Genomic DNA, 21,966 nt, shown 5'->3' on the forward strand with positions numbered 1-21,966 from the left:
CTAGGTTCAGCTAATGAATTTTAGGAGCCTCTTTATTCTTTCATATAACAAAAGACGAAACAGAAACTATACTTCAACTGTACTCCAGAATTCCTATATGCTACTCATGGATGTGATGAGGAAGGTCATAATTGTAGTATCTCTCATCCTCCCTTTGGTATCATACACTAAAAGGCAAATATGTGTATAAAACTATGCTCAGGAACTAAATGTCAACCCTGAAGCTGATCTGGCCGAAGCCATCTTGGAGCTTCAGTACTGCAACACTGGAGCGAGGGATAGGGAAGGGGGATTAGAGACAGCTGGGGTTGTGTAGTCAAAATAAAATACTTTCTCTTGGGAACCAAGGACGTTCTCACACCTGGCTGGAGGAAGGAGGAATGATGTCACCAGACCAGCGGGCGCTGCCTTGATTGGACCATGTGACTGATTGTTTGGGGTTGAGGGAAAAACTTTTACTTTTAATTAGGTGAAAACCAAGGGACCCCTCAGAGTTGGTTTTCATCAGATATGTGCCAATATGATATTTCCAATAAAGCTATTCTTTGAGGAATCCACCTGCCCTGGAGTTTTTGCTTGCAATGGATCTATTAGTCGGAATCCTGACACTAAGCAGAATTAGACTTCGATTGCCCACCTAGTAGTTAAAAAGCATGCAAATGAGAGTAGATTAATAGGTACCACTTTGGTGGGAAGCAGCATTGCATGCGCCTTTGGCATATAGCCATGCTGGCCACATGACCATGGAAACATTAACTCCCTCAGCCAAGAAACGGAGATGGGCATCATCCCCTTAAGTTGGACACGACTGACAGGGAAATCTTTATCTTTTACCTTTAGCCTTTGACCAGAAGACTGGCACAAAATAGCAGGGCTGTAGGATAAACCAGGAAGTAAAAAAAATAATGACAATAATCCTGGGAAAAGGTAGAGGTAAACCCTTCCTTACTTCTGGCAAGAAAACTCATGTTTGGGTCCACATAGTCATTAAAAGTAGGAGTTGAACTTGAGAATCTTTATAAATCTGGTTGTTTTACTTCTCAGTCTGTTTTTCTGGTACCGATAACTCACAGATGAAACTCAGTTGAAAAGATAAGCTTTCTAATTCAGAGATGAGACATGCAAAGAAAGTTGACACTATTGCCAAACTATTGTCTCCTTTCTCCCCTTCCTACACACTGATACACCTGCTTTGCATTTCCTCACAAGGACCTTGTTTTTATAGCATCTGGACATCATGTGTCTCTGCGGCTCAGCTCATCATAGCAAAAGATCTCATTTTCCCTATCAATGAAATGTAATAGATAGGCTGAGTTGGAAATATAGACTTAAACTTAGATAAAACACTTGTGAGGCAAGCAATGGAACCATTATTTGTAGCTACTTTCTTGAAGGGATTAAAATACAAAGCAATTATATATGCAAATATATGTATGTTCTTCTTTTGAATAAGAAATTGGTAAGAGAAGTAATTACCTTTTGTAAAAAAAATATAACTTAAGTACGCTGAAATATCACTTCATTATAAAGAAGTGAAATGGCACAGCTAGATACTGGTATTAAGAATAGGATGGTTAGGTGGTTGTCTTTGTTGTTGGGGGAGAGGAGAGAAAACAGGAAAAAGTGGAAGTTTCCCAAAATTTGTAAACTCTTCACAATTACTACTCTCTCTAAATTATGAGTAGGGAAGCAGAGGAGAATCAACACAAGTGAGAAAACTCAGATTTTTTTTCTTAAATAAAATATTTTGTTTTGCTTTACTTTTAAAAAATATATGTATTGGTATTTCTTCAAAGAAAAATCATTGCTAAACATTTTTATTTATTGGGATTCAATTTACTGGAGGTTGAAAGATTTAGTTTTAATTATTAAATGACCACAATAATTTGATAGGTACAGAAATTTATTCATTAAATTTAAATGCCACCCAGAGTCATTCGTTAGTGAGATGGGCAGGATATAAATTTAATAAATGCATCCTTTGTTTCATTTTAATTACTTGGTTAACAAATTCTAACAGCCTCTTTATTCTTTCATTTCTATATAAAAAGACAAAGCAGGAACTATTCTATTCCAGAATTCCTATACTCTTCTTTGTGGATGTGATAGAAAAAGTCATAATTATGGCATCTCTCATCCTTCCTCATTCTCTCCTTTATTCTGCCCCCGCAAAACATATCCTCTTATTAAATTGCTTATTCAAAATCCTGTCTGCTTTCTGCATGAAACTTATGCATTGTATGGCGTGTTTTACAAACTGTGTTCTTAAAAAAAAAATGTGTTCTTTAAAAAAAAAATAAAAGATCAAGGAGAACAAACAAGAGATCTGATCGTGTGTGATACTTTGCAAGGAGAAAAATGGGGAAAGATGTTGGGTCAATCCCGAAAATTTCAGCTGAGAAAGAATGAGAACTGTGCAATATGCAATTTCTAAATACAGCCAATTTAAATGTCCCATATACCTTGGAATAACAGGCATGCCTATTTTCATTCAAGCAGACCATGAAAAGTACTGTATTACTGAACTATGTAAAACATATGTTCCCACATTGGAACAATATGTTGCCAATTTCCTGTATATGCCATAGAAACAGAACACTTTTTACTAGCTAACATGATACCGTTTTATTAGAATTACAGAAGCACAGAAACTTCCTAGCCAGGATCTGGACCCTGCTGTGCAAAAATTTATAGTAAAATAGAATTAAAAACAAAGAAATAAAATCAGGACTAGCCTTTAGCAAAACAAGCATAAATCCATAATCCTTAATCCAAAAATATGTGTGCAGTTACACCTTTTGTGTAACAGGATATTTAGCAATACCAAGGGTTGCATGTCATTCAACATAACCTTAATACCAATGTGATTTGTGTATAGGGAAATAATGTTAAACAATAAATGTTAAAATATAAATTTACACATTTGCTACGGTATTTTTCTACAAATGTAGAATGGTTTGAGGCAGGTTTCCTGCCTTCCAGTGGGAAACAGATAAAATATTGGAGATATGGTTTAGTTGTAGGGGAAGAAAATCATCGTTTTAGATTGTAAATGCAAGAGTTATATGAGCATCAACTCAAACAAAAAGGAGTAAAAAATTTCATTCTCCTGTGTTATTTATTTGTTGTTTGATGTCTGCATTATCCTACTTCATCTTTTGCTTGCAGTTTATATGTTGTAGCTTAAAAAAAGTGAAAAATGTTACTGTTCATTTATAATCTGAAATTGTTTTTCTTTTTTCAAGTTTCTGATCCATAGAAATCTGAATGTGGCTTTTCCTAATATAACCAAAAAAATCCTCATACCTCGAAATAACATTTTAATGTAAAGTTTCTTTATGCATTTTAAAATGTATAACTTTCTCAGTATAAACTTTTGAAAAACCAATGTATACTTGACAAAAAAAAAAAATTGTATGGATTTTCCAAATACACACTTTTCCCAGATATATACTTTGTAAATACTTTGTAAGGATTTCTGAGAATGTTCAATTTTTTTAAAACTCTCTGATAACTCATTTAATGCAGCTTGTAAGCTTCATCAATCAATAAATAAATAACATAGGAAGGCCTTTTAATGTATACCTCATGCTACAATATGGAATATATTAAAGTTACAAGTGTGCTCTATTTTTTTCTAATGAAACTTTATAATGAATGAAGTGATACCATAAGAACTATATTTGGAGAAACAGAATAGTTCAGAATATGTAATAAAACAAAATAAGGTGAATCATATTGTTTAACTGGCACCATACTGTTTAATTGGCAGAGCAAATTACAAATTGGAAGAGATAACAGCTGGAATCAAAACTGGAGGTCAAGTATTAATTTTAGGTATGTGTGTGATACTTCATTAGCTGAAAGAAAAAAATGAATTAGAAAACCTCACTAAGAAAGCTAAAACTTGAAAAGTGAGGATTTTGAATTATTCTTAGTTATTGCCAACATTTAAATGCAATATTTTTATGCAAACATGTTTAGTTGATGGCAAAGTGAAGGTAGGGGATAATTTTCATTCTTTGAGGTGGACAATACGTTGACAAACTGAAGAAAAGATGAATTCTTGGGAGAAATACAATGTCAAAATTAGATAGGCTCATGATGGATAAAGGGACTTCTATTAAAATAAAGAGCAAAGAAAATGTAGAAACAAGGTGACAATATATGGCAATTAAATCTTAGTTCTGAAAAACAGCAAGGGAAAGAAGATAGAAATGTCTGGATATAGTTATGGTGGCAAGAACACTGAATCAATTAATCCTGGACCAAACAATGACTGACTGTTCCCTTAAAGCAATAATTAGCAAATAAAGGCTCAGATATTTTGGGCATAGCATGTAAGTAGACAATAGATTAAAAAAAGACCCATCAACAACCAAGGGAAATTGAAAAGGAAGACAGTGGATGGAGACAATCAAGGAGTTAATTAGAATAATCTTGAAAGATCTTTTTCGGTCATTAGAAGATAAGATGGTGAGTACTTGATCAATATAGTTGCTATACTTAGGATTCCAACTTAATGACACTCAGTGGACTATGGTATGGCCATTTTGGCAGACAGGGTGAAGTCAAGTCTCTTTATTCGGACCAGCAAAATAAAGCTTTGAAGCTTGTGCCAATTCATTCCCAAAGAAGTTCATGTTGGATTCGCTGAGTCATTTTGGCAAGATGGGCAGCACAGAAGTTTAATAATAAATAAATAAAATATAAAGATCTTCAATACTTAGACACAGCACTGGAATTCCTGGCTTTAACATGTATAATAGAGAACAGAATGCATTACATGGCAAGTATGGGAACCAAGAGATATGGAAGCAGAGAACTAAGCAACAAAGAAGCAAGAAATCTTAGTATGTTTGCTTTATGTTACAATTATAGCTTTTTTAATTGAACATTTAATGTTGTCAAAATAATTGAAGGACAATCTACATAACTTCAACTGAGTATTCAAAAAGAAGTAGAAAATATTTTTTTTTAAAAAAAAGTGGTGAATCACACTGATTGAAAAAAATATATGCTTCAATATTGATAAAGTAGTGTGCCACTGATATTAATCAATACTTTATTTTTGTTTTGTTATGTTTATGGGGTTCTGTAAAGATTAAAAACTAAAAATAATCAGGATTTAAACTAAGTTTTAATCAGAACCACATACAATGACAGGATAGCCTTAATCACATTTTCAATTTGTTTAATATCTCCTTACTTTCTTCATTCATCTATGCAGCTTTATGTTTATACATTCATGCTATACAAAATCACATTTTTTTAGGAGTTTTTAAATTTGGAACATAAAAAGCTATTTGGTTATTGCTGTGGGATCTTTAGCACCAGTCCTAAAGAGCCACGTACAACAGAATTCACAAAAAGGAGGAGAAAGGAAATTAGTAGTAGGAAGGGAAGGTGGATGCAAGGCAGGAATGGATATTTTGCAATATTCTTCCTCCAGGAGTGAGAATCAACATATGTGGACAGCACTGCAGACAGGTAAATAAGTGCAGGCCAGTGCTGGTCCTGCTGCTTCTGCTACTGCTGCTACATAAATGCAGAAAAGAAAGCATAAGAGCCTTTTGTTTATTTCCAAGGACCCTGTCATTAGGATTAAATATGAAAGTCTTAGTAATAGCAATAGTACTTAGACTTATATACCGGTCATAGTGCTTTACAGTACTCCCTGAGCAGTTTATCATGTCAGTATATCTCCTCATCGATCTGGGGCCTCATTTTACCAATCTCGGAAGGATAGAAGGCTGAGTCAACCGCAAGCTGGTCAGGATCCAAGCTGTGGGCAGAGTTAGCTTGCAATGCTACATTTCCATACTGTGCCGTCACAGCTCTATTGATAAAACTACTAGCTGAAAAATAATATTCCTTCTCCAACTTAACCTGATCAAGATATGCTGATCTTGGGAGGAAATGAGACAATGTCTGCAATATTTCCTTTCAAATCTATTTGGACATAATTATGATGCATCATCTCAGTTTCTTGCCATCTCCCTAGTAGAGGTTGTTGTGTAGCTCACTTAAAACAACCAAAACACTTTGAAGTATTTTTTTAATAGAAATGTTTTAAATGTATTAAGCATGAAAGCAACTAACATGTACACTGAGCTCCCAGCAAAGAATAGCAGCCCTGTTCAAAAACAGAACTGGAACTTATATACCTTTGGCCTCAGGTTGAAATCCAGAGGCCAAATGGAGAATCAGCAGCGGAAATTTTAAGCAGTTTGGAGAACTGGCAAATGCCACCTCTGGCTGGCCCCAGAGTGGAGTGGGAATAGAGATTTTGCAATATCCTTCCCCCAGGAGTGGGGAGGGAATGGGGATTTTGCAGTATCCTTTCCCTGGAGTGGGGTGGGAATGGAGATTTTTGCAGTATCCTTCTTCTGCCATGCCTATCAAGCCACGCCCACCAAGCCATACCATGCCCAAGCCACGCCCACAGAACCATAGTAAAAAAAATTGGATTTCATCACTGATGCAAGGTGATAGCTCTTTCTTGATCATCATCAGAAATATCAGATTTATACTAGAGTCTGCCAAAAATCAGAGAAACAACTGACAAGGTGAAACAGAACAATATTGAGAATACTTTCTGAAGGCACAAGAACTTAAACACCATTTCCAATTCAATGTTCCAATTCAACATTGGGCACATTCATACATGCCTAGATAAAGCAATGCATTCTACAATCAGTGAAGCATAAATGCCAGCCAGACATCAATGCAACAGACTTTACGTATAGTGGCCATTTTCTCCTGTAAGTTATGCTGCTATTGTTGGGGTTTCTTTCTTTCTTTCTTTTTTCTTTTTTGGTGGTGAGTGAGGTAGTGTTTTATCCTTAGACAACGGTTATTGTGTACACTGCCCAAAGCCACTTATATGTATGACATGGTAACCATATAAATCATAGACATAAGTAAAAATCTAAATATGTATGTCACTTGCACAGTTTACATTGCTTGTGTACATACTCTGATTTATCAGATATTCATAAATAATAAGTACTTCTTCTCTAATTAATCTATTACAAGATTTTATTAAGCATCTGTGCTTAGCACTGTGATGCGGTATATAAGTCTAAGTGCTATTGCTACTGCTATCTTATCTCAGTCCAACTGTATTAAGCAAGCCTTACCTTAAACATTAGATTCCAGCTTCGAGCTTCAACATTTATATTTAAACTATAGTTCTAGAGATAATTTTGAATTTTAATTCTCATCAATACTTCAAGATAATGGGAAGGATAATCTAAAAACTTTTGAAAAGCCAACGTTTTTCTACTAACCAAATAAATTTACCTGGAGAAAATCCCACTGAAGTCAGTAAAACATAGGTGTGAGAAGAAACTCACAAAATCCTCTGTTTTTTGTTGCTCAAGTCAGTCAATTTTCATTTTGCTATGGTTTTATTATTTGCAATCTACAAAGATTTGAATTTGTGGGGTTTCTCAAACCCCACAAAAATTTCCAGAAACACAGACAGAAATCATTTGGTTCAACAAATGAGTCACTTAACTCTTTCTATCATATTTAATCTATCTTAAAATAATTTTGTTTCCTATTTTATACTAAAATGAAAGTAAGCAAGCTTAGCTACATATAAAGAGAAACAAACAAGGAGAAGAGTAACCATATAAATCGTACAGAATAACTGCCTTCAAAAAAAGTTTTCAGATGCTTTTTTAGTAAAATATATGTAAGCATATGAGAAGAGAGGGAAAGTGTGCACATAAATACTGGTTTGTTTTGCCAGAAAGTTGATAGAAATCTAGCCAATTTTTTTTTAACTCAGAAGCCCAATTTTAGCTTTCCAAAACATATTTAGACACCTAAACAAGTGGTATGTTTTTTCCCCCTCTCAACAGCATTATGTACCATTGACGTCAGTATATGACAATCAGGGTTTTTTTATAACTAAAAGAACTAAACTGAACATCACCATCTAAATTTCTGCTTCATGGAATTAAGAAAAAGAAACATTTCTTCTGAAGCTGTACCTTAATTTAAACACACACACACAAAATAAAAACATCAAGGAAACATTTTCAACCACAATTCACAATCACCCAAGATATATCAAAAATGAAAAAGAACACTTAAATATTAAAACTTTCATTTAAATAGAAGAAATGCTTTGCATTCTAATTTTTCAATGTTTTCCTAAGCTGGCCGTATTAAAATATATTATAACCCTGCCTAAAATATAAAAGCTGTCATTCATCTTTAAAGCTTAAATAACTAATATTTGCCTCCTAGTGGGCCATTTGAATTGAAAAAGGGGGAACTGTATAATAAAGCAAATCATTTCACATTGAGCTGATTATATCCATTGTTTCACTGCATATGTTAAATATGTTCTTAAGGCATCAAACTTGATGTTTGCATTTTAGTTATATGATTTCCAAGTTTCTCTGTTTGGGTAAAAATGCCTATTCTCCTTTCCTTCCAACAACAACCCATTACGGTTTTCAAACTAGAAAACACCAAAGTATCTGATAGCATATTAACTTATTTACATGTGATACAGTAATTTATATAGTAGTTTAAAGGTTTGTGACTGACTCTTTTAGATAGCATCTCATCTCAACTGGCTGACAGACCAGGGACTGCTTTGCAGTTTATGGTTCCTGATTAATTCTCTAAATTTGGCTTACTTTTCTATAAAAATGAAGCTACTGTCATTGGCTTCATTTTTGCATGGGATCATAAGAACATGTTTATTTCCAAGATGTATATATGTTAGTTAGCTAAAGGATGAAAAGATGTGAGATTAAATCCCTAATACAAGGATTTCATATCTAAAAGGACCTGAATCTGTGACTCATTATGCCCCTTTACTGTCAAGCTTTTCAGAAAGTCCACAAGACCGATTTATTTACACAAGTCTGCCCTAAGGCCTCCAATTCTATTTTATAAGTTACACACCAGGGAGTTTATTGTTACTTTGGTGTTTTAAATAAATAGATTGTTTCCTTTTGTGAAAGTAAAGTGTCTTGCAAAGGCTCTTGCCTTGCAGATAGAAAAAAATTACAATGAAATAAATAAATAAAATCTAGATATAGGTTGCAAAATGAATAAACTTTTGCATCGGGCATCCTTGGATTGGCACTGCTGTTTACCCACAAAGCTCCATAGCACAGCCCTTATTTGGACTATGACTAAATTATCATCTCTGAGTTATATATAAAGGGGATGGGTTATAGGGTAAACACCTGAACTTTCCTCACTCTAGGCCAGACTCACCACATGAATGGGGAAGACGTTAAGAAATGCACATGTGCTCTCATACACAAACATGCCCACACACAGACTTTTACCTGTAGTGTCGAGAAATCTCCTCCTCTACCTGAGTGACAAAGTCACATTTGGTACACGAGTGTTCTTTGCTTTCTTTGACAGTCAGTGGTCCATCCCCCCCTTGCAGGGCATTTGCTTCTTGCTTGACTTCAGACACCTGGGCTTCGTGTGTGGTTTCATAGTGAAGCAGGAGAACGTCTACATCAGGGGTGGAGAAAGAGCACTGGTGACACTGATGCTTGACTCTGGTGCCTCCTGGCATCCCAGGGGACAAGTGCAAGAGCAAGAGAGCACAATGGGAACAATTACTTTTCCTGCAAGCAAAAGGATAAGTAATTTCTCCAAGGTGCTTTTCTGGACTACAGAGGCCTCGGGGACAAAACTGACAGTGCTTAATAGTACATTTATGAATGTTGTGTAGCTGCTGATAATGACGAAGAAGAGGCCCCACCACTATTACATTTGGGCCATGGCTCTTTGAGTACCTAAAATCACAAAACTGACAATTGTAGCTTGTCACCACGTGGTCCTCCACTCCTGAGCTGGAAAAGTCTTTCTTTTTGGCCACGCTAGAGCCCTTCTCGCTCTTTGTCGCTAACTCTCCGTCTGCATTTTTGGTTATGTCATTGTGATTAATGACTGACCCCCTCGAGAGCTTGTCATTCCGATCTGGGTGAGGGCCCCCTGCCTGGCTCCCCCCATGGTGCTTGCTGTAATGTTCTAACAGTTTGAGAGAGCTGGAGGATTCACAACTAAAGCTGCAGAATTTGCACCAGTAGTAACTGGAGGCATCCGTACCGTTTTGTCTTGAGGATTCAAGAGGCTTGATGGGCACCGAATAGCCAACTGGAGTGTCATCTCCACATCTGATGGTGATCTTGTCCTGCCATTTCACCAAATCTCCCATCTCACCCGATCGAACAGTAGGACTGGACTTGTTCGAGTTTCTGTCTGTGGCTTTGCTACCTTCAGAGACAGGAAGGGAGGCCTTGATCTTGTTCGGATGGGTCTGCAAGAAGTGTTGTTCCAACTCCGTTGAAGAATTGCCCATGTAGGTGAAATTGCAGAACTTGCAGCGGAAATATTTGGTGTTCCCTTGGCAATCTGGAGTTTTGCGTCCAATGCCAATAAAGGTCCCACCTAAGGTTACCTGCAGAACATGAAAAGGAGAACAATTTCTGTAAGTGGTGTAGGACTTCCTGTTCTTTATATATAGGGATACAAAACAAAGTAATCAAAAGAAAAGTTGGAATATTAATCTGGGAAACTGAACAATAGCACTTTTTGTCTTTCAGTCCCCAAATAAATATTTTATCATTTAAGAGGCAAATTATTAAACTGTGTAGAGAGTTGAGGAAGAAGCAACCAATCTTAAGGAAAACTCAAATCTGAATATTGTCTTCCTGAAATTGCTTCAGCTAACGAGGAGGAGGAGGGAGGAAGAGAGGAGGAATCAATGAAATGGACACATAGTAATTTCAGGAAGCTCAGGTCAACTAAAAAAGCATGTCTATAAGAAATGGAGAATGCTAGCAGACAACACATAGTTAAAAAGGTAACCGATCAAAAAGAAAAAAAAACAGGAGTTTTAAGATCATTTGCAGGAGGCAAAAGTCTACACATGAGCCTGGCAGAATCAAGAAATATCATCAGTGCTGAACCTTGTGTCTTCAGTTAGATCGAAAATTTTACAAAATAGACCTAAAACAGAACATTTCCCCAATGCCATTATGAAAATACAGTATCTTGCCTATCTAAATCAACAGATTCCATTAAATACATAAAAGTCAAAAGAAGTGGCTTGAATCACGACTGACACTTTGGCAAAATTTAACTTTGGTTTGTGCTATGTTAAGGGCAACAAGTTGAAACTAATTTTAACCTATCAGGAGAGAAACACTGCACAGTGCATTTCCAAACACTAATTTTCTCAATGTAGCCGTTTCTCAAAAGCCTCAATTTAGCAAAATATAGAAAGACCACAAAAAGCAAAGGACAGAGCTCATGATGTAACAAACACATCTTTTTTATTTTTATTCTTTTGATGGAAGTCCAGCCCTTTACTTAAGAGTGCCACTTTTTTCTTGCAATACTGGAACGACTCTACTGCACATGGGTATCTGGGCTTCAGCTCACCAACATTTATTAAACAGAAAATCTATTCTCGTGAACAGGAAAATACTCACCAAAGAACAATAGCAATTCGTGAAAAGCACAAGTGGAGAGAAGAAGATGGAGTGTGTGAATGGGAAATGAAAAAAAAAAAAAGATATAACCTGCAAATTTTATAACAGTGACAATATCATTATCTATTTGCTTCTTGGTCTGTGAAGGGAACTTTCAAATTCCTCATAGGAAAAGCACATGGATAAACTTGACAAAATGAATTCCATAATGCATATGGAATTCTAATTTCCTTCTTAATATAAGTACAAATTCAAGAAGCTGGGATCCAGCAGTTGTACCTCTTTAGATTTTTCTCTCCATCCAAAAATACATTCCATAACAGAAGAACAGATTTTCATTCCCTGAACTGCAAAGTAAATTACTGTTTTTCTGGGCATTTCTCTCCCATAATGCATTAAGCAAATCACCCTTTAGTTTAGCAGCTGCACCTCAAAGAAACCAAATGATCACTGTTCATTTTGGAATGGAACCATACGGAATGATTCAAATACATAAAGAACATGCAGTGTAAACATTTTTAAATGCATATAATATAAACACCTTTTACCCGTTTAGCTAGAGAAAAGATGACATTTTCACTTATACCGCAAAACTAAACATGGTCCATCTAGTGAGTCAAAAAATTGATAAATTACACTATAAAAAGAATTGCGTTTGGCCCACTCTTTTAAGTAAACATGATTTCAAATAAACTGAGATTTTCCTCTACTATGAAGTTAATAAAAGTATCTTTAATAATATCCAACACTGGAAATGGAATACGCCAGGTTAATAGGTTTGTTCTCTTAAAAACTGAATGCTGACACTAAACATATCAAAAGCTTTCTAGCGCTGAAACACTTAATGACCAGTTGTAAAGCGGATTCATACTCTGTATTAATGTACTAAAAACAAATGTAATTTTGTTTTGCACCTTGTTTATGCATCTGCATAAACAATATTTTTTTAATATTTTTATTTTATTCATTACTTAAATTTAGTATAGCCATCAAACTCCAATGGACTCATGCAAAACTGGAATGGTCTAGGCCCGTGATGGCGAACCTATGGCATGTGTGCCACAGGTGGCATGTGTAGCCATATCAGTGGGGATGCGAGCTCAGCTCTGGAGTGTGTGCGTGCGCATGCTGCCCAGCTGATTTTCAGGACTTCTAGGCCCACCAGAAGTAGGGAAACAGGTTGTTTCCTGCCTTCGGAGGACCTCAGGGGGTGGTGGGGAAGGCCCGTTTTTCTCTCTCACCTGGCTCCAGAGCCTTTCTAGCAGTCTGGAGAGGGTGAAAACAGCCTTCCCCACTCCCCAGAGGCCCTCCAGAGGCCAGAAACGGCCCATTTGCCAATTTCCGGAGGGACCGGAAGGCCCGTTTTTTGCTGTCCCCAGCCTCTCTAGGAGTCTCGGGAGGGCAAAAATGGCCTTCCCCACCCACCCAGAGGTCCTCTGGATGCCGAAAACACGTGCCTATCCAACGTCCCACCGGAAGTTGGCAAACAGGCAATTTCTGGCCTCTGGAGGGCTTCCAGGGGGGGAGAGGCTGTTTTTGCCCTCCCCAGACTCCTAGAAAGGCTCTGGAGCTAGGTGACAGAGAAAAATAGGCCTACTGGGCCATCACGTGCCAGGAGCGGGGGGAGCAGGGGAGTCGTGCATACATGTGTGGAGGCAGGGTACATAGAATTATGGATGTGGGCATGCATGCGCACAACCCATCTGCCCGCCCCCTCCTGGCACGCGATGGCAAAAAAGTTAGCCATCACTGGTCTAGGCAGATTAATACTTTATACTAGAATTTTGTAGGGTTAAAAAGAAGAAAAACATCTGTAACTAAAAATTCTGCACACAGAATATTACTATAAACCAGGGTATATAAAACTCAATGATGTTTTTAAAAAAAATAAAAAAATGGATTTTTAAAAAATTTAAATCAGATTTTTTTTTTATTTTTATCAAATTTATTTTAATAAAATGGTTTTGGAGTAAAAAGTTTTCTATTTAAGATACATTAATAATTTAGTTTATTCAGCATGAAATGGAGCTTAGTTATGTAGCATGAGGCTGTATATTCTGCAATATTGGAACTGTCAGTTAGTCAACAGCAGGTCAGAGGAGCTGCTGCTGCGGGACAGAGATGACAGTTGCTCTTTAAAAATTATGATTTAAATCGAGTTGATTTAAATCAAGCCTTTTTACTAGTGATTTAAATCATTTAGCAATCAATCTTGCTATAAATGTTGGTTTGGAATAATTTCAGATGACTAGCTCATGTCACTATGCAAGATTTCAAAGGCAGAAATTAGTATTAGTTAATGTATCACATTATAAAAGACATTCATGTTGCTATTTCATCAACCTCAGTGCAGAAGGAATACTGAGATATTTGCTGACCAAACAAAACTATTCAAGATTTTTCCTGCTTAATCTAAATTCCCAAATATTGCCCTTGCTACCCATCCACGGGTCTGTTTCATTATTGTCTATGAACATGAATGGATCATTGAGTTTATGGACTTCCATAAAAAAACAAGCTACAGAATATAAACAGGTAACAAACTCCACACTCACTTATACTGATGTTGTTACGTAGTTGGGAAATGAAACATCTGCAACAGTGGTGGGATTCAAAAATTTTTACTACCAGTTCTGTGGGCATGGCTTGGTGGGCGTGACATGCCTTGGTGGGCCTGGCAGGGGAAGGATACTGTAAAATCTCCATTCCCACCCCACTCCAGGGGAAGGTTGCAAAATCCCCATTTCCTCCCAATCAGCTGGGACTTGAAAGGAAGAGAATAGATGGGGGCGGGGCCAGTCAGAATTTTTACTACCAATTCTCTGAATACTCAAAATTTCCGCTACCGGTTCTCCAGAACTGGTCAGAACCTGCTGAAACCCACCTCTGCTTCCCATCCCACTCCAGGGGAAGGATACTGTAAAATCTCCATTCCCTCCCCACTCCAAGGGAAGGTTACTGCAAAATCCCCATTTCCTCCTCATCAGCTGGGACTCGGGAGGCAGAGAATAGATGGGGGTGGGGCCAGTCAGAGGTGGTATTTACCGGTTCTCCGAACTACTCAAAATTTCTGCTACCGGTTCTCCAAAACTGCTCAGAACCTGCTGAATACCACCTCTGATCTGCAAGCAAACTAACAAGCTCAGGGAACACCAAGAAGTCCACAGTTCAACTCTGAACTACAGGTATTCTCTTCTATTCAAACAAGAATGCACTAAAACTTGCATTTTTCCAGTCCATTCTGTCCTCCAAGTCATCCATTTACGTAGTATAAGCACAACAAAACGTTTTGGAAGCTGGCTGAATACGCAAATGAAAAAAGGAGGGAAATCTAGTTGAGAGCATAAAAGAATTAGCTTGTTGAAAAATGACAGTATAAAAGGACCACCTACTAGGAAGGAAAATGCATTTCAGTGATGTTGCGAGTTAGATGAACTTTTGAGGAAAAACCAGATGACATGTGCCAGGGAAAGACATGGAAGAAGGATACATAAATACCAGGATGGTATTGGTATCAACAGGAGAGCTGGCATCTTTTATGGAAATGTGGGCATTCTGGTGAATGAAGAAAACCAGCTGGCCAGACTTTTGTGTTTAAAAGTGTGGCCTTTTTCTTGCATCCCATGACAGAGAAGAAAGAAATGTGAGCTGTGTGAAGATAAACATTGGCCAATCTGAAATGCTATGGCTTTCCTCTTCAAGAATTCCTGGAAACTATTTTTGAAGGCTATAAGAACACTATCTGAATTCGCAGAACATTAGAGGTGGAAACAGGAACAAAATACTGTAATAATTGGAAGTACTTTAACATTTGTGGAAGATCATTCATGAAAATCTTGCCCAAGCAAGATTCTTCTAGATCAGGGGTGGGGAACTATGGGCCTTTTATGACTATTGGATTTCAAGGCCACCCAAACAAGTCCCATCCGCGGGATTCAGGCAGCATGTGAAACCACATCCCCTCCAGTTCATGGAGCAACCTCTCTCCATGGAAGTGTCCCTGGTGCCCAAAAGTTGGGGACCACTTCTCTAAGCCATCATCCAAACCACTATGGACATCCTATGAGTTCTGCATTTTTCTTTAAATGATTGGGGACTTATGTTAACTGCTGTATTTTTCGGAGTATAAGATGCACCGGACTATAAGACGCACCTACCTTTTTTGGTGAGGTAAACAAGAAAAAGAAATCTGCCTCTGCCTCCCAGCAATTTTGCCTTTTTGCAGCAAACAGCAATTAGCCTGCTTTACTTTCATTTTCATTTTCAGCATAGCTTGATTAGCACAAGAAAAAAAAAACTGCTCCCAGCAATTTACCTCCTTGCAGCAAGCAGAAGCCCACACAGCAATAGACAATGGCAATCCCTGCAGCCTGAAACAGCTGAGAGTCGGGAGGCCGATCCAACCGACAATCAACTTGTGCTAATTAGGCTGTGCTGGAGCTGAAATGGGCTGTTTCTTCTTGCTGCTTGCTGCAAGGAGGTAAATTGCTGGGAGGCAGAGGCCAAAGGATGGGGGGCCAGTGGGTGGGCAGGGCTACATTCAGTGTACAAGACACACCCAAATTTTCACCCCCTTTTAGGGTGGAAAAAGGTGTGTCTTATACTCCGAAAAATACGGTAGTTTATTTTGAAAGTCTCTGACTATTTGAAGAATAAAGTGTGCCATTTAAAAATGCTTGCTTCAATGTAAAATGCGCTTAAAATGCGCTTAAAATGTATCTTTTTTTATTAATTTTAAAAACATACACACACAGAAAAAGAAAAAATACAAGTAAAACAATACATTGTATCTTTATATAAATATATAAAATGTATCTTTATATAAATATAAAAGGAAAACTAACGTTCAGTTCAACATACTTCTATAGACCTATGATTCAAGTAAATTGCATCTAATTTGATAAATCCTCTTTAAGTTTTCCACTACCAATCCCTTGGCATTGGCTTCCTAGCCAGCAGCAGAATTAGAATTCTCTCTCTCTCTCTCAACCAATATCAAATAGACACTTAAACGGAACTGAAACATATTGGGAATGAAATTGATCTTCATCAATGACAGATTTTTACCTGCCTTATTGTTTATCCTGGATGCTGCAGTTATCCAACAGTAAGGATAGCCAGCTTGATATCCTAAAAATGTTTTCATTCAATGGGGAAAGGTCAGAGAATATTATTTATTTATTTTGTCAAATTTATACGGTTGCTCATCTCACACACAGTGACTCTGGATAGTTAAAACTCAGACCACATGTTTTCTGAGTAGTTTTTATCCCAGAGCTATAATTGCACTCAACAATGAACTAAAGGGCCACCATCAGTGCGCTGTTGGACAGCATTACTTGATCTGTTGTGTGGATATTTGGGTGGTTCAGGGGTGGGGAATTTGTGGTGGGTGGGTGGGGGGTGTTTGGGGATTGTTATGTGTGTTGGACCTGGTCTTTGGGTGTTAAGTAAATTTCGTTGTTTGGGTATACTGTGTATACACGCACAATGACAATAAATATATTAATTAATATAATAAAACCAGAAATTAAAACATTCCATAAGACCAATTGAAAACAACAAAAAGCATCCCCCGGGTTTGCTGGGGGAAAAAAACAAATTTTAAAAGCTTTCTGGAAAGTCACAAGGATGGGGGCACATCTCACCTTGGAAGAGATGATGGTGCAGAGGGCAGATGCCATAGCAGAAAACTCTCATCTCCTAGGTCCCATCAGATGGAGCTACCTTGCAGAAGGGACCTGCAACCTGCCATCCTGCCAGACTTGATGGGATGGGTAGTCGTAATGGAGAAGAGGCTACCTCTCAAATAACTTGGCCCTATGCCATGTAAGGTCAAAATAAGCATCCTGAATTGGATTTGGAAGCAAATATGGGAGTTGTGGTCCAACTTATTTGGAATGTAAAGAAAATAGGCAGAATCTGCACTCCAAGCAGATTTCCAATGTGGTGGAACTACAGTTCCCAAAAGGCAAAAAAGCCAGCAAGAATTATATCACTGTCCGACCTAATTATAATATAGTTGTAATATTTTGCTATCGATACAATACAATACAATACCATACAATAAGTGTGGGAGGGCTTTAGTCTTGTCTCAAGATTAAAGATAGGTGACATTTTTAATTACTGTATCCACACCTAACAATTAAGAGGGAAGCTCCAACAATGGATTAGATGTTGCAAAGTAACACGGCTAAGATTTCTTTTTCTTTTTTTCCTGGAAGGATTCTATTCATTTATTTAACTGTGTAAACATCCTACTAGGGATTATAATAGTTTATTTCCCCACCCCACTCCACTGTGATGGAATCTCTCTGGGGAAGTCAAAAAAGAAAAGAAAAAAGGACCATTGCAAAAGAAATATTAAGCCAGGAGAGATAGGGGAAAGAAAGAAATGCAGAGCATCTCAACCTGAATTTTGGTAGGTATAAATTGAGTGGAAGAACTGCTTTAAGATGCTTTCAACTTCGTATTATATTACCCTACTAGCAACAAACAGCTTTCCAGAAATTTAAGGAGTTCTTGTTTCTTGTTGCCACTCTTGCAGGGTTTGACAATCACTGATTTTTGACAAATCTGCAGCCAAAATTTAGTGACATATTTGGAGATGGTTTTGGGAGTCACAAATTAAATGCCTTGGAGAAGCCTTTGCGTGTTACTAGATCACAAGTTAAGATCCCAGGTCTAAATGATTCTTCAGCACTACATATGTGTTAAAAGTCTTTTTTGGATGTTACTCCATGCTTTTGTCCTCAAGACAGTTGAGTGTATATGAACATTGATGAATGGGTTTACAGTTAATATGTTGACATGTTATTAAACTGTAATTACTACTATTTGCAATTTGCACTACTTCTTTGTGGCAGCCCCTCAAATGCTGGAATACTGCTATCATGTCACCCCCAGTCCTTCTTTTCTCTAGACTGGTTATACCCAATTCTTGCAACCATTCTTCATATGTTTTTGTCTCCAAGCTGTTAATCAGCTTAGTTGCTCTTCTTTGCACTTTTTCCAAAGTCTCAACATCTTTTTTGTAATTTGTTGATACAATGTGGTTAGAAACTTTACTGATTCTTCTTCTTCTTCTTGCTGTATTTCTATAGGTATTCCACTAATGGACTTCTAACTTGATAATGATCAGACTGTTGATATAACTTAGTATATTATAGTATTAGATGTTCTTATAAATATCTTCTAAGGTATGTGAAATGATCACATGCCTCCAGAATCTTATTATCACTGCTGCCCAATAGAGGTATCTTAGCTTGAGTTTATTCACTGCCACTATGTATTCTTATGGATGAGCTGAAGCCACATAACATTTTGTAGCTGACTAAAAATGCCTTATCTTTTTGACAGTACAATGCTCATGAAAATATGTTTACGAAAAAACCCTGCTTTGCTACCTTCACTTACTCTTAGCAATGATGGCGAACCTTTTAGACACCGAGTGCCCAAACCGGGCATGCATGCCCAAAGTGAAGGGTGCGCACATGCATGCCTCCATGGACATGTTCATGGACAGCGTGTGTGCATGTGCTGACATGCATGTATGAGTAGCAGAGACCCGAAGAACAGCTGGCCGGCGGAAGGCGGGGCAACGCAACACCGACAATGTGGCAAGAGGTAAGAGCTTTTTCTTTCGTGAGCTTCTGTTTCATCGTTTTCAGGGAAACAGAAGCTCATGAAAGAAATGCCATGGAGATCTGATCTGGGGCAATGGTGCACATGCCAGCAGAAAGGGCTTTGCGTGCCATCTTTGGCATGCATGCCATAGGTTCGCCATGTATCTTAGCATCTTCAATGTGCCATCAAATCTGAATACCAATATTCTAGTATATATTGTTTTATTTGTTTTAAAATGTGATTAGAAAGGGGATGTTTTTTAAATATAACAGTGGCATAACTAAAAATTAGAAAGGGGAACTATGGAAGACTAATTCTATTAAAATCTGTGTATTACTATTAGAATCATATGAGTTTATTAACTATAACAAATATGATTATTGGTATTCTACTTGTAGTAAAAGGAGCGATATCAAGAATATGGAGATAGGTATAAAAATAATATATTGAAATCAGGGGTGAAATTAGTTACTGCCAGTTCTGTGGGCGTGGCTTGGTGGTGGTGGGGTAATGTGACTGGGTGGGCGTGGCCAACTTTTTTTTTTTTTAACTTTTCAAAGCATTTTTTCTGCAAATGCAAAAAAATGCTTTGAAAAGCCTCTGCCAATTTGGAACACAGCTGGGATCGTCAGAGCCTTTTCAAAGCATTTTTTTAACCACCTCTTCCACTGAAGAGCTTACAGAAAAAAATGCTTTAAAAGTCTCTCTGATGATCCCAGCTGAGTTGCCTGATCCTTTTAAAAAATGCTTTGAAAAGTCTCTCTGAGGATCAGGCAACTCAGCTGGGATCGTCAGAGAGACTTTTAAAGCATTTTTTTCTGCAACCTCTTCCAGGGAAGAGGTGGTTTAAAAAATGCTTTGAAAAGGTTCTGACGATCCCAGCTGTGTTGCCTGATCATCAGAGCCTTTTCAAAGCATTTTTTAACCCCCTCTTCCCTGGAAGAGGTTGCAGAAAAAAATGCTTTGAAAAGCCTCTGACCCAGCTGAGCCACGCGATCATCAGAGGCTTTTTTTTTTTACTTTTAAAAGCATTTTTTCCGTGGAAGAAGTTGTAGAAAAAATGCTTTTAAAAGTAAAAAAAAAAAAAAAAAGCCTCTGATGATCGTGCGGCTCAGCTGGGCATGGTGGGAGGGGGGGCAGGGATTTTTGCTACCGGTTCTTCAAACCACCCGCCGGCATCGGGTGATCCCGTCCGAAATATTGAATAATTAAGGAAAGATTATAATTTAACAAAATATGTGTATTATTACTAAAAGACTGTAAGATTGATAATTGTATTAAATATGAAGAATATTGTTTTATTTGTACTAAAATATAATTCTAGTTCCATGCTGTTCACACAACAATATGTTTGTAGAAAAATAAAAAACTTGGAAGCAGGAAAAAAAATATTCTAGAATGTATGTATTATTGGATCCCATTAATATGTTCAGAAAAAGAAATGACATCACCAAGACAATAAGTGAGATCAGCAAACCGCATTAAAATTAACAATACCTAAAATGATATGTAAATAAAATTTATATCACACCCAATTTATAACTGCAATATGTGCATCTTATATATACACAAACAAAATTGTAACTATTTAATCCTCATCATTGGTCAAAGAAGGTCACTCAAATCCTACATTACTAACATCTTTAAAAATACATTAAGTTCTATGTATGTATTCCCAGACAAAAAATAATTCTGGGTCCCAAAGGGTTATTAGTTGTTGAGTTTACATTTTATTAAACATAAAAAAAATATTAAACAAAAAAAGTAATGGAAAAGTTATTTTTCATACTTCATAAAATATACTTGAAGGATCATGATGGATATAGATGAATATAAAATAAAGATCTATCTATGTAAAGATATTTGAAAACCACAAAGAAAGCAAGAATCGAAGAAGTGCCTTTTCAATGAAAGATGAATTTTTGCATTTGTTATATATGAATCTGTAAATGAAAAAAAGATTTATGTAAAAGAGATCTAGGGAGAGGAATGTTCACCACCTAGAATTACTCAGTGTTGTGGCCTGCCAGTGCCCAGTGGAGTGGCAGCAGATTTGGACAGTGACGAGGTTGGGGAGAAACATGGGCCATTCCTTGAGTCTGGGGAAGGCTCTAACAAGTGCTCTGCATCGGAGGCAGAGATGGGGCCAGGGCCATCTGACAGTTATCAACTACCTTCGGAGTCGGAGGTAAATGGGGCTAAAGAACAGCTGGAGCCTGTTCCCGATGTGTGCATGCACAGAGCTGCCAGGAGAAGGGAACAGTTAAGGAACAAAGGCCGACTCGGGAGTAAAGGCACAGGTGGACAGTGAATGTCCCCTCCCATAGGGAATAAAGAGGAGGGAAAGGGGAGGGGAGTTTGCAGGAGACAATTAGTTCATTTAATTAGTGTGAAGATCTGTTCGTGACTCTCAGAGATTCCTTGCTAAGTATTTTCTTGTACAGCACTGCATTTAGAAGATATCGGCCTGGCAGCTCTCCAAGCCTGATAAGGTCTGTGGTTGTAAATTTACTCTTGAAAGACTGTTTGCCGGGACTTTGCTGGATGTGAATGAGAGAGATTTATTAGCTTAATAAAAAGGGATTTTGTCAGGACAAGGAGTCTGCTTCGTGCTTTTGTGAAGCCTTGGTCAGAACACTCAGAAAGTAGAAGGCAGTATTAAAGTCTAATAAATAACTAAATAAATATTCATTTAATTATGCATTCTCAGGAGATGAAAAAACTTGTATATAGGCTAACCTCAGACCAATTCACATTGTTTGAATTGTAATTTCATCATCACTTATTTTAACTTCCTAACCTAGTCTATAGTCCCAGGATTTCTTAGTGGTTTCCTATCCAACAATTAACC

General features: G+C 37.3%; 1 protein-coding gene across 23 annotated transcripts in view; it reads right to left on the reverse strand.

Moving 5' to 3' along the window:
* Nucleotides 1-21,966, reverse strand: part of TRPS1 (transcriptional repressor GATA binding 1) — a 268,713-nt gene that overhangs the window by 162,254 nt on the left and 84,493 nt on the right. For 12 of the 23 annotated variants that reach the window (XM_034422205.3, XM_034422200.3, XM_034422206.3 and 9 more), the window contains one exon: nt 9,324-10,453. In XM_034422205.3, the coding sequence (XP_034278096.1) occupies nt 9,324-10,453 (1,130 nt within the window). The remainder of the gene's footprint in view (nt 1-9,323; nt 10,454-21,966) is intronic. The other 11 variants (XM_087890868.1, XM_087890867.1, XM_087890859.1 and 8 more) reach the window with 1 other exon arrangement.

This window comes from Pantherophis guttatus, chromosome 3 (genome assembly GCF_059756535.1).
Source record: "Pantherophis guttatus breed Tessera chromosome 3, ASM5975653v1, whole genome shotgun sequence".
Taxonomy (NCBI): Eukaryota; Metazoa; Chordata; class Lepidosauria; order Squamata; family Colubridae; genus Pantherophis; species Pantherophis guttatus.